Genomic DNA, 17,529 nt, shown 5'->3' with positions numbered 1-17,529 from the left:
TTGAATCAGCTGTGTTCCAAGAATGCTGCAGGTTGTTTGGCATCTGAAAGACCAGGACAGCGCGACTGCACCCACAGTCTGATGGGATGGTAGAAAAGTGCAACTGGACATTGGGACAGGAATTGGCAAAGTTTTGTAATAGCCGCCAAGATGACTGGGATGTCCTACTCCCTCCACTATTGATGGCCTATAGGACAGCAGAGCATGAAACCACTGGATACACTCCAGCAAAGTTGATGTTTGGTCGGGAACTTCGGTTGCCAGTGGATCTGTTAACAGGACGCCCACCTTATGAAGAGTTGCCTGAGAATGTGTCAGAGTTTGTGAAAGTTGCATTGGAAAGAATGGATGATATTCACAATCAAGTGCGTTCAAACTTGAAAACGTCTGCTGATTCGATGAAGTTGTCTTATGATAAGAGATCTACTGAAGTCAGCTTTGAACCAGGAGACAAGGTGTGGTTGTATAATCCCAGGAAGACCAAAGGGAAGTCTCCTAAGTTGTCTTCTCTATGGGAAGGCCCATATGACACAGTGGATCGTCTCTCAGACGTGACATTCCGAATCAAATGTGGACGGCGAGGTAAGCTAAAAGTGGTACATGCCAACAGGCTTTGGCGTTATCACGGTCCAGGAAATTTCAGTTGGGATGAAGTGAACAACAGAACAAATGACGCTGCTGAAGACGTGTCACCTGAAAAAGCCAACATTGAAGAAGAAACTCTACTCAGTTTTGAGAAGGGAAACGGTGAAGCTCTTGATGAAGTTACTACCACTGATGTGACTGTTATCGACGATAGAACATTTCCTGATGAAGCAGATGAACCCCATATAAAGCAGAAGCCAACGAGATGGAGACCAGTACGGAAGAAGATATGTCCCGTAAAATTAAGAGACTTTGTTGAATTGTAATTTTGTGTTTGTAATTCTCGTACATTTAATTAAGTTATTGTTAATTGTTATTGGTTTATTGTAAGTGGCTATTATTCGGGACGAACAATACTAAGGAGGGGCAGTGTTGCGTCAGCGAGGTCACGTGATGTGTATCACGCCACGTCCTTTTAGAAACATCCTGTTCCTTCATGAATGCTCTAGCGTTTACTAGATATGTGTTAGTGTTGTATATATAAGACGGTCACAACGTGACGGAACGGAGAATGTGCAATTGAACTGCAGAGGGAGAATATTGTTGAGCACGTGAGACGTTCGTTGAGAATTATAGTGTTTGTTATAGCGCGACTGTTGAAATTAAGTGTATCGCAAATTTATATTCAGAAAGAATAAACCAGTTTTATTTAAGAAAGGACTTCTATCGGTAAAGTTTCTTTGGAAAGAATTTTTACGGAACATTAACTAACGAACGGAGACGTAACAATATGAGGGGTTATCAGCCTCAGTTTCAATGATTGATTCCTCCAAGCATATATTTAATATTCTTTACTTCTTCATGAAGAAAATAAATATTTCGTGAGGTCTTAAAATTGATTTTAACCAGTTTTTTAATTATTTAAAAAAGTAAAACTTTAAAATATTGTTACGTCTCTGTTTGTTTGTTAATTTCCCGTAGAAATTCTTTCCGAGAAACTTCAGCACTACATGTCGTTTCTTAAATAAAACTAGTTTATTCTTTCTCAATACAACTTTGCAATACACTTAATTTCCACAGTCACTTTAACTTAAACACACGCCATAATTCACAACGATTCACGCACTTTACTTACAGTCACCACTACCACTCACTTGACTCAATTATCTGTCTATCTGCAATTATCTATGCCGTCACTTCTTTTGCTGCCTTATATATATATACAAAAATAGAGGGCGCGAAGAAAAGACTAGAGTTGCCACGAACAGACATGATCCTTTTAGAATCTCATGACGTGTTACTACGTGACTTCCTTAGCATTGTTTGTCCCGAACAATAGCCATTTAAATTAAACCAATAGATAATTAACAATAACTTAATTAAATGTGCAGAATTTACAAACACAAAATTAAAATTCAACAAAGTCTCTTAATTTTACGGGACGTAGCTTCTTCCGTACTGGTCTCTCTTGTTTATTTTGCTGTTTGAGCTGCCACTGTTGCAGGTTTTCTTGCCACTGCTGTTGTCTCTCTTCTTGTTTCTTTTCTTTTTCCTCTAACCACTGCTGTAATTTCTCTTCTTGTTTCTTTTCTTTTTCCTCCAACAATTGCTGTTGTCTCTGTCTTCTTGTTTCTTTTCTTTTTTCTCCAACAACTGCTGTTGTCTCTGTCTTCTTATTTCTTTTCTTTTTTTATTTTCTCACTCTTCTTGTTTCTTTTGCTTTATTTTCCATCCCAATTTTGACACCAATTTGTTACGTCTCTGTGTTCGTTTGTTAATTTTCCGTAGAAATTCTTTCCAAAAAACTTCAGGGATACAAGTCTTTTCTTAAATAAAACTAGTTTATTCTTTCTCAATACAATTTTGCAATGCACTTAATTTCCACAGTCAATTTTCTTAAACACACGCTAGAATTCACAACGATTCACGCACTTTACTTACAGTCACCACTACCGCTCACTACCTTCTAGAATCTCATGACGTGTTACTAGAGTCACGTGACTTCCGCTGTCGTAACAATATGAATAAAAACCAATGAAAGTACGCTTAAGATAAACTTCAGTGATCACGTTCATTTTATTTGATTACTTAAGTCTTAGGACAATAAAATGTACAAAGATGATAACATTCTTCTTAAACACTTATGTAGGATCATACATAAGCACGTTTAAAAACAACATCCATTGTTGGTTACACAATAAACATAATTTTATTTGAGAATGATCTAGTCTAAGATACATTCTAACTCCACATATTTCGACGTTTCTGACATCCGAAGATGACATCTTGAAAAGCGTTGAAACATATAGAGTGATAACGTTTTATCATGTAACCAAAAAAAAAATGTTTTTAATTGCAATTATTTATCTGAGAAGAAGAATTTGTCACAATTTTGATTTTCAACAGTAAATTTTATGTTTAAAATACTGCTGTTTGAACACTACAGAAATTTAGCAACATGTATGACGTTGTTAGAAGCCACTAAAGTATCATCCACATTTATTCCATAGTACATTGGCTTAAATTGTTAAGAACACGATTTTAACCAATTATAAAAATGCTAAAAGGAGATTTGTAAAATTAGGGACAAGACTAAAGTCCACATCCTCCCCAATTAAATTTTCCCATGATATATAAGTTGCGATTATTTTGTAAAATAGCTTAAATGTTTTAGAAATAACTTTTAGAGTACTTTGTGCCATTTTGTCGTCAGAAAACCAAAACAGATTTGTCCACAATTAATGTTTTTTATCCAGTGATCTATTTTCGAAAAATGATCATAATCACTACTAACTGTTACTTATCATCAAATCGTATTTGTTTACACCTGTACACAAATTTGAATGTATTGTCTTTAAAACTGATTATTCATACTGAAAAAATTATTTCAAAAACTGAATCAGAGAGTTTTCTATGGCTACTTGTGAGTGTGACAAGCACGTAATAATATGTTTTCTACTTTCTCTTGCGAAATATAAATTGTAAAAACATTCAGTTTTGTTTATTTGATTTCTGCACTCTAACCATGGCAACACTGGCCCAGACAGTCACCTTGTTTTAGTCGCTTCATTTCTTTGTTCTCTGTAGTAGGTGATGTTTCTCCTGCCTGCAAGGATATTGCAGTAATGTGTATAACATCCAGGTTAAAAGGATTGGTGTTTTAATATCCTCTGCTGGCTGATTATGACATTCACTGAATGAAACAGCTGACCAATGCTGAGAGAAAAGAAAAGGTCACGGGATGACGCTGTCGACTAGTGGATCTATCTAATCTAGATCAGGATTTATTTCTAGTGTAAGTCCTATAAGTCCTAGGAGGGCCAGGTGCAGTGGTTGACCTCTTCCGCCTGTTGACTGGACAAAGATAACGAGTTTACCTGTTGAATTCCAACACAGTTTCTTAGTTCAATTCTATTGAGATATTATAGAGTGAAGACTTGCATTTATTATACATCACTGTGTTTAGTTCAATGCATGTCTTGAGAGAGACTAAGCACAGCCTAGTAGAAGTGACTGCCATTTTGTATGTATGCAAGTAATTATGCTATGTTTTCTTTGTTTCTATTATATGATAAAGATTGTATTTATTTTTACCAACTCTGTTCAGTTTCTTTATTTCACACACACTAAGAAGACTCAGTTAAGTTTTCTACTATGGAACACTCCCTTATTTACTGAGAGAATCTGCTGTTATTGCGGGTTAATCTACCTTAACCTTTCTGGAAATCGGTTTTATTTTAAAGTACCATAGGAGCACTAACTCAAGATACAGTCCATGGGTTCAGTGGCATATATCCCCTTGTGTACCGTAGTTATCTCATATAAAACATTATGAACATATTCGTCGGATTTTCTTATAAGTTAATTATACTAGTCATAAGACATTAGTATTAGACCCATTATATTTTTAGCATTGCACTATTTATCTAACCCCTTGGTGATTTTCAAGAATTAGAAAAGTCCATAATAACAGTATCCCAACTACACTATGTCTGTCATATCCATTGTAAACGACGCATTTAGCACAATCCAAAGCTCATTAGGCTGGCACTAATTCTTGCCAATCCTTAATGAACTAGATAAAACCTTTTCATAATGCACAATAGTCAGTAACCCAAACACCCACAAAAATTATGACACTTTCAAGAGTCATACTCTTAGAGCGTCAAATCATTGCTCATTAAATTACAAGATCTATATACACCAGCTGACTGCTTGCGCTTTAATGATTATATAGATTATACAAATAAATGAAAAATAACAAATTAATGCATAAAAAGACAAAATAAAGATAATATATCAGAGATGCATGAATATATCTAAACCTTAAGTAAATAAAGATACCATAAACATTTACAAGATGAACACCTACCACAAGCGCAGCATTGAGGTACAACTCACTCTCATTTTAGCCTCAATGGCAGGTCCTTTAAAGCGTCTTTGGATTCCTAATTCGCCACCATGATGATTCTTTTGATTAATTTGATCTGGACGAAGGGTCACCTCTTCCAAGCCAGCTCTGTTTGCAGATAGTGGACTTCTTCCTCTAACTGCGAAGGTGGCATAGAGCACCATTATAGATTATCCTCTTCCCAAGTATACACGACCTAGGCCACCATCAATTTGTTTTTTATTTCTTTACAATGCCACTTTAGAATATGGTGATGGTGATAGATGAGGTCGTGGGCAAATCATCTCTTTGTTACTGTTTAGGCAATTCTCAAAACCTCTTGGTTGGAAGCTGCTCAGCCAACAATGACTTTTGTATCATGCTCTTCACCTCATTCATTGTCGAGTGATCCTCATGACATTCCTGACTGGTTGAAATAAGTTGCTCTACCCCAGTGGGAAAGTAGAGAAAGTAAACAAAACAATAATGCTTATAGATTCGGCATCAGGAAAGTACAAAATGTAAAGCAGAATAATAACTAGAATAGAATACCTGTGCTCCACTGCAGAGTTCAGAAGACCTCATCTATGATTCATAGAGGCAGCAATGTACCAATCAAGCTCCTCTATTGTACCCAATTACTTCTATAGCTATCCCAATGGGGGGTCCATACATGAAGACAACCATCGTTAGGACAACACCCGTCTGTTGTAACTGAGCATTAATCATATTTAATCTTGCTAGCTTCTGAGTGGGTATATGAACATGGTTTCAAATATGACAACTTTGGGATTCCGATGAGAGCCAGGAATATAAAAACCGATACCAGATTCTGGTTCAGTGGCCCCGAAAACTTACTCCTAGATCCTAATTATGCCTCAGTGACATTTTGGGTATGTTTTGCCCCCTTGGTAGGGGCTTAATGGGTCCTTACCTGAAAATTTATATGTTAGGACACACGCCCCTAGTACATAAGCACATTTGCTAAGTTTGGTCCTTTTATGTTCTGAGTGGGGATATGAATACATTTTTAAAGATGTTCGGATTCAATTACCCTGAGGATCTATTTCTAGACCTCATCTCATCTGGATGACCTTCTTGGCGAGTTTTAGCCCCCTTTAGTAGGAGGGCTACACAACACATAAATAAGGAAACTCCCGGGCCATCCCGAACCAGCCTGCCAGTATGGTCCTGCTAGCTCCAAAACTGTGGGAGCAGTTCACAGAAAAACGAATAAATTCACACAACGTGAATTAATACAGGATACACGTCATAACAGTAGGCTTCTACTTCGAAGCCTCACGCTTCTTGCGATAATAAAGAAAACTAAACATACTAAGGTTTTGGTTAGATTTCTTTTCTTGAATCTATGTCTTTCGTGTAGCTTCGTTGTACTTCAAGTACATACACACCAAAGCAAAGTATTTCAGTAGTGTTTCTTGCACTATTCCTTAATAAGGAAAACAAGATATAATTACGCCATGATTTAGAATTTTTCTAGAAATGATATTTATTGTATTAACTTGTGCTTTACGTAGTGGATAAGGTGGAATTTACTACACATTTCTATTACATTGTATTATAACAGAATAAAATTGCATTAATTAGGGAATGAATAAACGTAAAACGTAGAAATGTACATTTGTGATAACATTGCATGCAGGCTTATAAGTGTCTAGCACCACAGTAGTCAGAAGACGTCGCTGTGAGTTGTTGAGCATCTGATTTATAATTCTTTCTACAAAAACAGGTTCTGAGTGCAGTGTTGTTATGTTGTTGTAAGTAAGTATTATCACACTTAACCCATAAGTCCAGGTTCATTACATAAAACTTCAACCATATATTCTACCAAGTGTAAAAGTTAGACCTCAGGATAACAGTAAAATGATGCAATCGAAACTCTAAAATATGCTCGAATTTTCATATGTTTTATTAATCCACAAAAGTCTAAAGTGTTGAAATTAAAATACTTGTTTTTATCCATAGGGTTGGAATGACATCAGTTTACACGGATCTCCACAGATTCCTACCCCAAATATTGATGCATTGGCTGCTGATGGCGTAGTGTTGAACAACTATTACGTTTCACCGATTTGCAGTCCTTCTAGAGGTGCCCTGATGACAGGGATGTATCCAATTCATACAGGTAAGTATAAATACAAGTACTCAAAACAAGAACGGTAAAGTGTATCTGATAATAGAGGAGGGAGGATAAAACTGACTTTTTTGTTTGTTATTACATCTAATTTCACTAATAAAAACCAAACAAACCATAGTAAGCAAATTAATTCTTGTTGGGGAATGTTTCGTTTCCAGCCCATTGTAATTCTGCTAAACCATCAGCTATAGCCTTCGCAGTTTCTTATTCTCTGTATGGTCTGAAAACTCTCTGTAAAACTGTGAGGAATGTTTTTTAGGAGCTAGATCTGTTCTATTTAGACAATTACCAAACTTTCTAAAAACTTATCTTTACTATCAGATTCTCCTTTTAATCTTAAACTCTCGAGAATTCTAAAACTGATTGTCTTGTAATCATTTTTACGATATATATATATATATTTGTGTGTGTGTATAAAAGGCCTACAACATTACGTCATAGTGGCTGGAGAACCGTGGGGATTACCTCTTCATTTCAATACTATGCCCCAGCACTTCCAGTGCTTAGGATACACTACGCATGCTATTGGAAAGGTGAGCATTTGCATCCTTCTAATACGTAATACTGTAAGTTCTCTAGTTATATACATTCCCATTGCATTGAATTGTGGCTCAACATTTATCAAATTCAGTTTAATATTTTACCTTTCCAGTGGCACCTTGGTTTCTTTAGAAAGGAATACACACCAACTTTTCGAGGGTTTGACTCTCATTTTGGTTACTGGACGGGCCGTGAAGACTTTTACGATCACACAGCATTCACTGGTGTAAGTGTCAGTCTTGTAAAACTTCGAATATACATGCAGTTGAGTTTTTATTGAATGATTACATTGGATACAGTTTTAGGTAACTCACCGTGTTTTCATAAGTCGTCACTGAGGATATTTCCATACATGAATCGCTGACACAGACTCGTTATGATGGTTTCTACAGAATATGTATGGACTTGGGTCTATAGTTATACTTGTGAAACCATAATGTACTTAAAATATATTCACATAAGAGTAAAACGAAACAGAAAATTTCATCTTCCACCCTACAAATTACGTAAACATACGTTATTGGTTAGTCTGTTTGGCTACATATTTTTATTTTTTTTCGTTTCACTGTATAATACAAAAACACGGCTTTCACGTTATTCAAGTACCACATTAGTATGGGAGTATAATACATATTCACCTGGGGCAAAGTTATGTGGCCTCAAGCTGATTAACTGATTTAAAAAGTGAGCACCATTTGAGACAGGGGGAATGCCACATGACGTCATAGTTTCATCAATAGCATATAAGGGCGGAAAGTTTCAAAATGTGTTGCTAGGGGAGTGTAAAACCACAAAATTTCTGGAAACATTTAGAAAGATACACACAGAACAACAAAACATACCCAACACTAATACATGACAATAAAACAGCATACACTAACTCACAGAAAACAGAACTATTTAACAAACACTTACAAAATATCTTTCAAACACAAAATGATTCAGACATGAATGATTACTTCCGAAATCAAGTAGAAAACCAAACCAAACAAAATATAAACATATTTACACCAACCTTCTCGGTCTCACTCGCAACATAAGAAATCGTACAAACAACATGCTGAATGAATACATGACAAACGAAATAACAGTCACTCAGATTTCTATAGCTATAAAACATACTAAAAACAAAGCATTCGGAGCAGACGATATGCAAGCAATCCTACTTAAAAACGGAACTCAGTTATTACTTGAACACCTAAAGGCACTGTTCAATCTATCCCTGATTTCAGGGTACGTTCCCGTCGCTTGAAAAGAAGCGAATATTCTCATGTTTTTAAAGGAAGGAAAACCAGCAAGTAAGCCACAAAGCTACAGAACCATCAGCCTGACCAGCTGCGTAGGAAAAATTTTAGAAAGAATAATAAGTAGTAGATTAAACAACTACCTAGAAAGCAACTCAGAATTACCTGATGTACAAAACGGTTTCAGGAAATTTCGGCAAACAACAGATCATTTAGTTAGGTTAACTAAAACTGTAATAGATAGCTTTGATAAAAGAGAGTACACGGTTGTTTGTCTTCTCGACCTAGAGAAGGCATTCGAAACCATCTGGCACGTAGGTCTCAGGTTCCGGACGTTAGAGATGGAACTACCGCTAGGAATTATTCGCTGATTATCAAACTAGCTAGAAAATAGAAAATGTAGGGTAAAGGTAGAGTATTTTACTCCTGAGGCAGGTGTACCTCAAGGAGGGGTAGTTAGCCCCATACTCTTCATCATGTATGTAAGCAATATGCCATTAGACGAATCACACTTTTGATATACCTCACAATCTGCCGATGATGTAACTATCTGGAAGAACTCATCAACTCCATCAATTGCGGCCACAAATTTACAGCCACCATTAAATTCCATTGCTGAATATTGCTTAAAGAAAAGAATAAAAATAAACATACCAAAGAGATTACTGAAAATTACCCCAAAATTATACTTCCAAGGAACACCCCCCCCCCAGACAACTACTTCAGCAAAATTTCAGGCGCAACATCAAATAACATATTAAAGATATACATATAGTACATAAGACCAGTAATAATAAAATCAAAAGTAAATTCCAGAAACTACAAATCGCAGTTCTTACAAGCGTATACAAAGTCCCGAGATTAATAAATTCACAAATATGCAAACATCCAACCACTCCACGACAGACTTCTAAGCAGGTCATTCGAATATTTTAAGAAAAACTTCTACAAAAATAAAATGATGGAAATGAGCCTAAGTACCTCTCATCTATTAACATGTACTATAGGTTTAGCAACCAGCCACCTATTGCTAGATTTGCATAATATATCATTTTGTAGTTTATAAGGTAGTATATTAAATAGGGTATTTATGTGAATACTTATAGTGTAAACTACCAAATGACACAACATTGGTATATATAGACTATAAAAGCAAATGTATCCAATGGAAATGATAAACGTTGCACATAAATGGACATGGCCCTGATAAGGGTATTGAATATCATATTATAAACTTTTGTGTATTCAACGCCCTCGTTTATGTTAGCGTTTAACATTCAAACAGTGCATCTATCACATCAGTGCAGAGAAAGGAAGAGGTCAAGTTTGCACCTGACCTTCCCTTGACCATTTGGATCTAAATCCCTATGAAGCAGAAAGTGCGAAAGGGAGTAGACGATGAGAACGTCTATGATTTGCCAGAAGACGTTCGTTACATCAGAGGGCGCCATTGATTGTCAAGCTATGTCATTTCATACAAATATACTACTAAGTTCTTAACAGGATATTGGTTTGTGAATTATCGTTAGCATCAGCATTATAGTTTCAATTCAATAACAGTAATAAACAAAACCTTTAAATACATAAAATTAAAGTTTCATATATTACTCATTGACTAATTTGTACAGTGCACTTCATAAATATTCAGTAAGATAGTATTCAATTTATTAAGACCTATATAGTCCTGTCTCGTCTTGTTATTTTCATTCTTACGTTTGATTTTATCTTCTAATTATTAAACTATATAAGAAATCATTTTGCTCCAACTAGATATTGTAACACGAATTATGCGTTGTCAAACGTTTTTTCTAAACAAATGACTTACTGTAGAACAAAATCCAATAATTAAATAAACTTTTCATGTTTTTCATTAAGGAACATATGATGGGATGTCAAAGCTCCTATGATTATCTGTATATCATTTTGATTTATGTAGTATAAAACACAGTCTCTTTATTAAACTATCTGTATGAACAAAGGTTTTTCAAATAACGTTAGCCATGACACATATCACAGTGGGGAATCCGCAATTAATACGAGGAAATAGTGACCCCACGATAATACAAATATTAGTTTACCCTACTGTCTCTCTGCGTAACAATAATTTCAAACAACTTGTACGACAAAATATTGTGGTTCAGTATGTAAGATCATATAATTTTAACTTAGTTTATGAATGATAAGTATCTATTTAGTGTCAACACTTACCGTTTTATGTTTTGTCGTCCAATAGGATATCACGATTTCTATTATACCTGTAGAGTATCATATTTTTGTGTTCAATTGATTTCTTAAACCTACATGTTTTTATAACAGTTTCTAAGGTTTTTTGTAGAATATTCCCTTTGTAGTACGAAACACTAGAATGTTGAGACAATTAGTAACTATAACGTTTTATAATAAAGAACTCATACCACACATTTAAAATTGACAAACTTCGTTATTTTACACTGAAATCTAATTGATACAAGCTAAACCTTTTACGAGCATGCAACATAACGTAAAAGAATCAGATGTTTAAAGTTCAAAGAAGTGTATATATGTTTTGCAACTTACTGTTAGTGTACAGCATATGACTAATGCTTAAAGAACAATTATTTCTAAGACAAGTTTAGCCTTTTATTATAAACTTGTAAGACGCTGTTGGATGTACAAGACTGTTTAGCTTAATATTTATTATTTAGTTTATTTAGTGAGTTAATATTTAATGATTATTTAGTTTTTATAACAAGAGTGTTGAAGTTAATTATTTTAAAAGTAATTGTTTGTTTGTAATTAAGCACAAAGCTACACAATGGGCTGTCTGTGCTCTGCCCACCACGGGTATCGAAACCCGGTTTCTAGCGTTGTAAGTCCACGGACATACCGCTGTACCACTGGGGGGCTTTAAAAGTAATAGTTATGACAAGTTTGTTACGTAACTCTATACGAGCCGTACGTAGTGTATGCAGTTTGATTGTTGTACTAGGCTTTAGTAATAATGTTCGTCATCTTATTAGAAGCTTCCAAGTTTCTAGTTATGTGTAATATTGTTGCTACTAGAAAGCTAGATACTTCTAGATTTTTCTGCCGTGTCTTATAAATACTTGCAGATACAGCAAGTTAAGGAAGATAGAAAAAAGTTAATGAAAGAAAACGTGAAGTTAGCTGGCGTGTGAGCGATTAGCCTTAACGGGTGATTTCTGTAGTGTGTTTCACAGCTGTATTGTAACAACGGAGATAGAAAAATAATCTATCTTGTCAATTGGATTTTAAAGTAACTGAACCAACCTGTGTGGACTTTTGATGTAAAATAGAATCATTTAAAGCTCTGGATACGACTATGGTAACCTACGGGGTAACATAAGTGGTAACCTACGGGGTAACATAATTGAATTTATCACTGATTCTATTATGATAACAGAGAGGAGAAGAAATCTTTGTCTTGTCAATTGAGTTTTAAAGTAAGTGAACTAGCCTGTGTGGACTTTTGACAAGAAAAGAGAATTATTTAGAGTTTGAGATGCAACTGTGATATCCTATAGTGTAAAGACTTTTTGTATTTTCGTTTGACTTGTTTTAATATATTATTTTATTGTTCGAGTTTATCGCCAACAAGTCACAGACACCTACTGTAAAAGAACTCAGCCTACATATATAAAACCTTGACATATGGAAAAATGAAAAACATCTGAATTAACAAAGTTGCCTAAAGTAAGAGAGATAAGTAGTTATATAACCGTACTTGAGAAACATGTACTTCAACAATGTTATCAAATACAAAAGAGGTGGGCAGCTTTATATCTAACTAGACGTACTTTTGAACACCGTTTGGCACATAGATCAACGACGATGATACAGATAAATGAGTAGTTAGTCATGATATCATTTACCTGTGAGATTTACAATTTTATCTTATAGTACAGCAAAATACATCTGTACAGCTTAGTGTATTATATAGGTTAAACGTTGATTTAAATACACCAATGAGGGTCGTAAGGTGACAAACCCAAGAGAGAGAGAGAGAACGACAACTTGAAGATCTTGGATACTAAATATTTGTTAAGAAGAACAATATTGATTCACAGTATTTCATCATAGATCATCATCCATGTAGTTCATCATCTTGATGTCTGTGATACTTTCTATGTAGGCAGAATCTATGTCATCAGGTTCTTGTACAACATAAAGTATGGAGAATGCGTTAAATACATCGACACTACCTCACTCCATTAATTGAACCAATAAGTACTATGAGTATCCAGTGGGGCATTCAGCTATATCTACTACAAATGTTTTAAGTTTGGTTTTGTCAAATGTAAAATCTTACTCCCAATGAAACTCCATCGTCCATTTCTCACTTTGATAAATCTGTATGTTTTAGAACAAAGCCACACTGGGATATTTTCTGCGTCCACGGGGAACCAACTCCAGATGTTAGTGTCCCACCAGGGGATCTGTGAGAAGTCGTGAAAAATAATTTTTTCATCTATGTAAAACATTTGTAAGAGAAAGATCACCGCCCCCCCCCTCCCCTGTTCAGCACTCGGATGAAGAACTAACGTTTATTGGAATCTGGGTAATACAAATTAAGAAAGCTTTTGAGTGTGAATAATAGATAAACAATATTTACGTCATTTTACTTGTAAATCTTCTCATCTTTTCAGATATATTTTTAAAACTTAAATAGGAAAGTTAATGAGTCCGGAGCTTATTTATATTAACCCTGGAGGAAGATCCATTTCCAAACTATGCCTAAACCTCTTTTGAGACTATTGGTGTATGTCTCAAGACAAAAGTTAACTGACGTACATATATCATATGTATTATACATTAATGAAAGATTCTTCTAACATTTATATAGTTGTTACACTTATGAACATTGAAGTCTCTATAACTAAATTAGACGAAAATCTTTGTGGCTCACCACCATTCAAGCTCGCAGGAACAGATTTGGTTTTCATTCGATTATTTTATGAGTCTTACAAAACAGAAGTCAGTTTCAAAGAAAACTTCGTGAACATAAAGATGACAAACGAATTGTAAAGTGTTTGACATTTACAGACTATAATGAGATGCTTAAATCATTCGATACGGAAAAGACAGTTAATCCGATTCTTACATCAAAATTTATCAACATGAAAACATTGGTACAATCTTTTTTTTTAATTTTATAAAATCAATTCATTGTTTGTTCTCTTCAGGAATTTTATATAATGCCTTAAACAAAAATCTAAATACACTAACGCCTTTTTTCTTTAAAGAAAAAAATCCCATGTAGTACTTAAAGAGTCATTATGTATTCATGGAGTTTCCAAAGTTGACTTTTAACTTAGTGTATAGATATGAGTATGATATGTAGGATAAATATCTGGAGTGTGAAAATTATGTTAATGAGAAAATTTTGTCCTTTTTTTTTTAGGTCTATATTGTAATTTACCTGATATGTATATAAACCTTGCAGTACGTTATACGAATAGTCGAATTCAAACTCTTTGTTATTACAAACTGAATACACAATCTCACCGTCCGTTTTTCGCTTGGTCTTACAACTTCAGTTAATGATTTTATCTTGTAAACATGTAGCATTTAGATGTTTTGGGTTAACATTCGAAAAAATCCTTTGTGTAGATTGTAAGTGAAACTAACATATGGATATTCATATGTTTAAATCCTGAAGTATGCTATACATAATATAACAAACGTGAAGCATATGTGTAGATTGTAAGTGAGACTAACATATGAATATTCATATGTTTCAATCCTGAAGTATGCTACACATAAGATAACAAACGTGAAGCAACTTCTCCAGCGTTTCTAGAACATGCTATAAACCTTAATCAGCAACTTGTGACTCGCAACACAAATAATCGATTGACTTTAATAAAATTGTTTTTCAAAGCATATCAGTGCCGCTACATTTATGTAATTTGACATTTTACATATTAAGCAACATAATACAGTCAGTTTGTATATCCGAATTAATGATTGAAGTTCATGTTCTAATCTTTTCTTTACATTTTCACAGTTGAATGACACATAAAAAGCTCAATATCATTGTCCATTCCCGGGAAGAATTCTACCTTAAAAATGCTGGAACTAATCTATTACCATTAAGATAACGAAAACAATTTCTTAATCAGAATATGAAACTTTCAATGAACGCTTTACCGCTACATATTCAGTTGTGATAATGTAAAGAAAAGAATTGAACATGAACTTTGATTGTTGAATATGGGGTGGACTAAAACTTATCCAAGATAAGGAGATGTTGTTGAATTACGTAATTTCATGTTGTATGTTAACATTAACATATTTATAATGTTATACATGTAACACAATATTACGATATTTTTATAAGTTTTATGTAAAACGGTTGTTTTTCAGGCTGGCTGGGGATTAGATTTTCATGACAATCTCACTACTGTGTCCGATGCTTTAGGCAAGTATGCCACCAACATTTTCACTGAAAAGGCTATAAAAATAATAGAGCAAAACCAGAACACTAAGGTAAGTGAATATTTTAATTTTAAAATATTCTATAATATAATTACATGCCTCAATCTTTACTAGCAAAAACAAGTTCACATATTTATGTAATAATACGAAAAGAGGTAAATTAGTATAATTTTTTATCCTAATTATTTTACGTTAAGGCGACCTCTTTGCATGATGTGCAATTAAGGGTTCATAATAAAAGTGAAATGACAAACTTAAACAAGAATATATAAATGAATATTCAAATCACCACCAGGTTCGAAATATCGTATTTTTTATTTATATTTTTTATTTTTTAAAGTATCTTTTGATATTTCGAACCTCATGTTGCTTTGAATATTGATATATATTTATTACGCTCGAGAAGACCAGATCATGTATATATGCTATAATGTCTGTTGTATATTAGTTTCTACTGCTAACACCATGTCTCATCGCTGGCTCTTGTCTCTATTTCACGATTAAATAAAATATTTTGCCACGTAGCAACTCGTATTCGAAAGGTTGTGACACTTCAGATCACATACTTACTTACTTAGTTGTAAACTTGCCACCAGTAGCAACCTTCATCAAAAATATTCCTTGCGCATAAAATTAATTTCAACAATTTTTCAATGAATTCTTTCAGCACGGGTTCAGTCCCTAGGACCGACCTCGTAACCATTTTGTGCTTGTTATAGTTTTTATGCTATAACTTATAAATTAGTAAGCGAATGTTAACGGCATTTGGCAGATTGTCAGTAAACATTACAATGCTTTCATACGCACAATATATTTTTTTTTTATTAAGTGATAAGGTTTATAAAGTAATGTTTTTCTCATGTCTATTTTTTCTTTTCGCATGTTGCCTATCTATCATACAAAGTAATATTCATTTTAAGATTAAAAATATTTTTATGCATTAGAAAATTTTGAAATTTCACAAGCGAAATCTTTATAATGTGGACATGGTTCTCAAATGTTTCTTAAAAAAAAACTTTATATTTTATCTGTTATTTTCAGTAATTAATCTGTGTATGGGTTTGGTAGATTTGACCGATCTTGCAACCACCATGAAAAAATTAGGAAATAAATATAAATTATTCTTCTTTTATCCTAAAATTAACACAAATTATAACATGAAAATATAAATGTTTAGACTGAATAGCTTAAATCCCATAGCATTATACATTTATATATATTTATGATATTGACCTTTCAGCGCTTGGCTGACAATACAGAAGTTACAATGACGGGGCTAATGTGCACTCAATGTACCCTATCAAATAACATAAAACTGACCGTTGGTCTGTGCAAAATAACTTGTCTTGGTTGTATTTTAGTCTAGTATTTTGTAAAATACAGTCACATTTCAACTATCATACTGTTACGTCTCCGTTTGTTAAGTAACTTTCCGTAACTTCGTTCCGACGAAACTTTAGCGACACAAGTCTTTACTTAATAAAACTGGTTTATTCTTTCCGAATATAACTTTACGATACACTTAATTTCAATATTCGCGCTAAAACAAACACTATAACGAACGAACGTTAACTTCAACAATACGTCTCTTTCTGACTGCAGTTCAATTACTCATTACACACACATTACCTTCCGTCACGTTTTCACCCTCTTTTATATACCAGAATACCCTATATCTAGTAAATGCTAGAGCATTCGCCAAGGTACAGGATAGTTCTAGAAAATAGGTGACGCCACACAAGTCACGTGACCTCGATGACGCAACACTGCCCCTCCTTAGTATTGTTCGTCCCGAACAATAGCCACTTACAATAAACCAATAACAATTAACAATAGATTAATTAGAATGTACAGAATTACAAACACAAAATTACAATTCAACAAAGTTTCTTAATTTTACGGGACGTATCTTCTTCCGTACTGGTCTCCGTCTCGTTGGCTTCTGCTTCATGTAGGATTCATCTGCTTCATCAGTAAATGTCCTATCATCGGTAACAGTCACATCAGTGGTAGTAACTTCACCAAGAGCTTCACCGTTTCCCTTTTCAAAACTGAGAGAGTTTCTTCTTCGATGGTGGCTTCTTCAGGCGTCATTTGTTCTGTGGTCCACTTCGTCCCAACTTGAAATAGACCTGGACCGTGAATAACGACCAAAGCCTGTTGGCATGCACCAC

The 17,529-nt window shown here is 34.3% G+C and overlaps 1 protein-coding gene across 1 annotated transcript in view; it reads left to right on the top strand.

Annotated features, from left to right (window-relative positions):
• Nucleotides 1-17,529, top strand: part of LOC106465186 (arylsulfatase B-like) — a 35,400-nt gene that overhangs the window by 3,578 nt on the left and 14,293 nt on the right. The window contains exons 3-6 of the mRNA XM_022393035.1: nucleotides 6,962-7,121; nucleotides 7,554-7,666; nucleotides 7,786-7,899; nucleotides 15,284-15,406. Of these exons, the coding sequence (XP_022248743.1) occupies nucleotides 6,962-7,121; nucleotides 7,554-7,666; nucleotides 7,786-7,899; nucleotides 15,284-15,406 (510 nt within the window). The remainder of the gene's footprint in view (nucleotides 1-6,961; nucleotides 7,122-7,553; nucleotides 7,667-7,785; nucleotides 7,900-15,283; nucleotides 15,407-17,529) is intronic.

This window comes from Limulus polyphemus, unplaced genomic scaffold (genome assembly GCF_000517525.1).
Source record: "Limulus polyphemus unplaced genomic scaffold, Limulus_polyphemus-2.1.2 Scaffold1862, whole genome shotgun sequence".
Taxonomy (NCBI): Eukaryota; Metazoa; Arthropoda; class Merostomata; order Xiphosura; family Limulidae; genus Limulus; species Limulus polyphemus.
The sequence above is the reverse complement of the archived record's forward strand: the minus strand, read 5'-3'. Positions and strand labels throughout refer to the sequence as shown.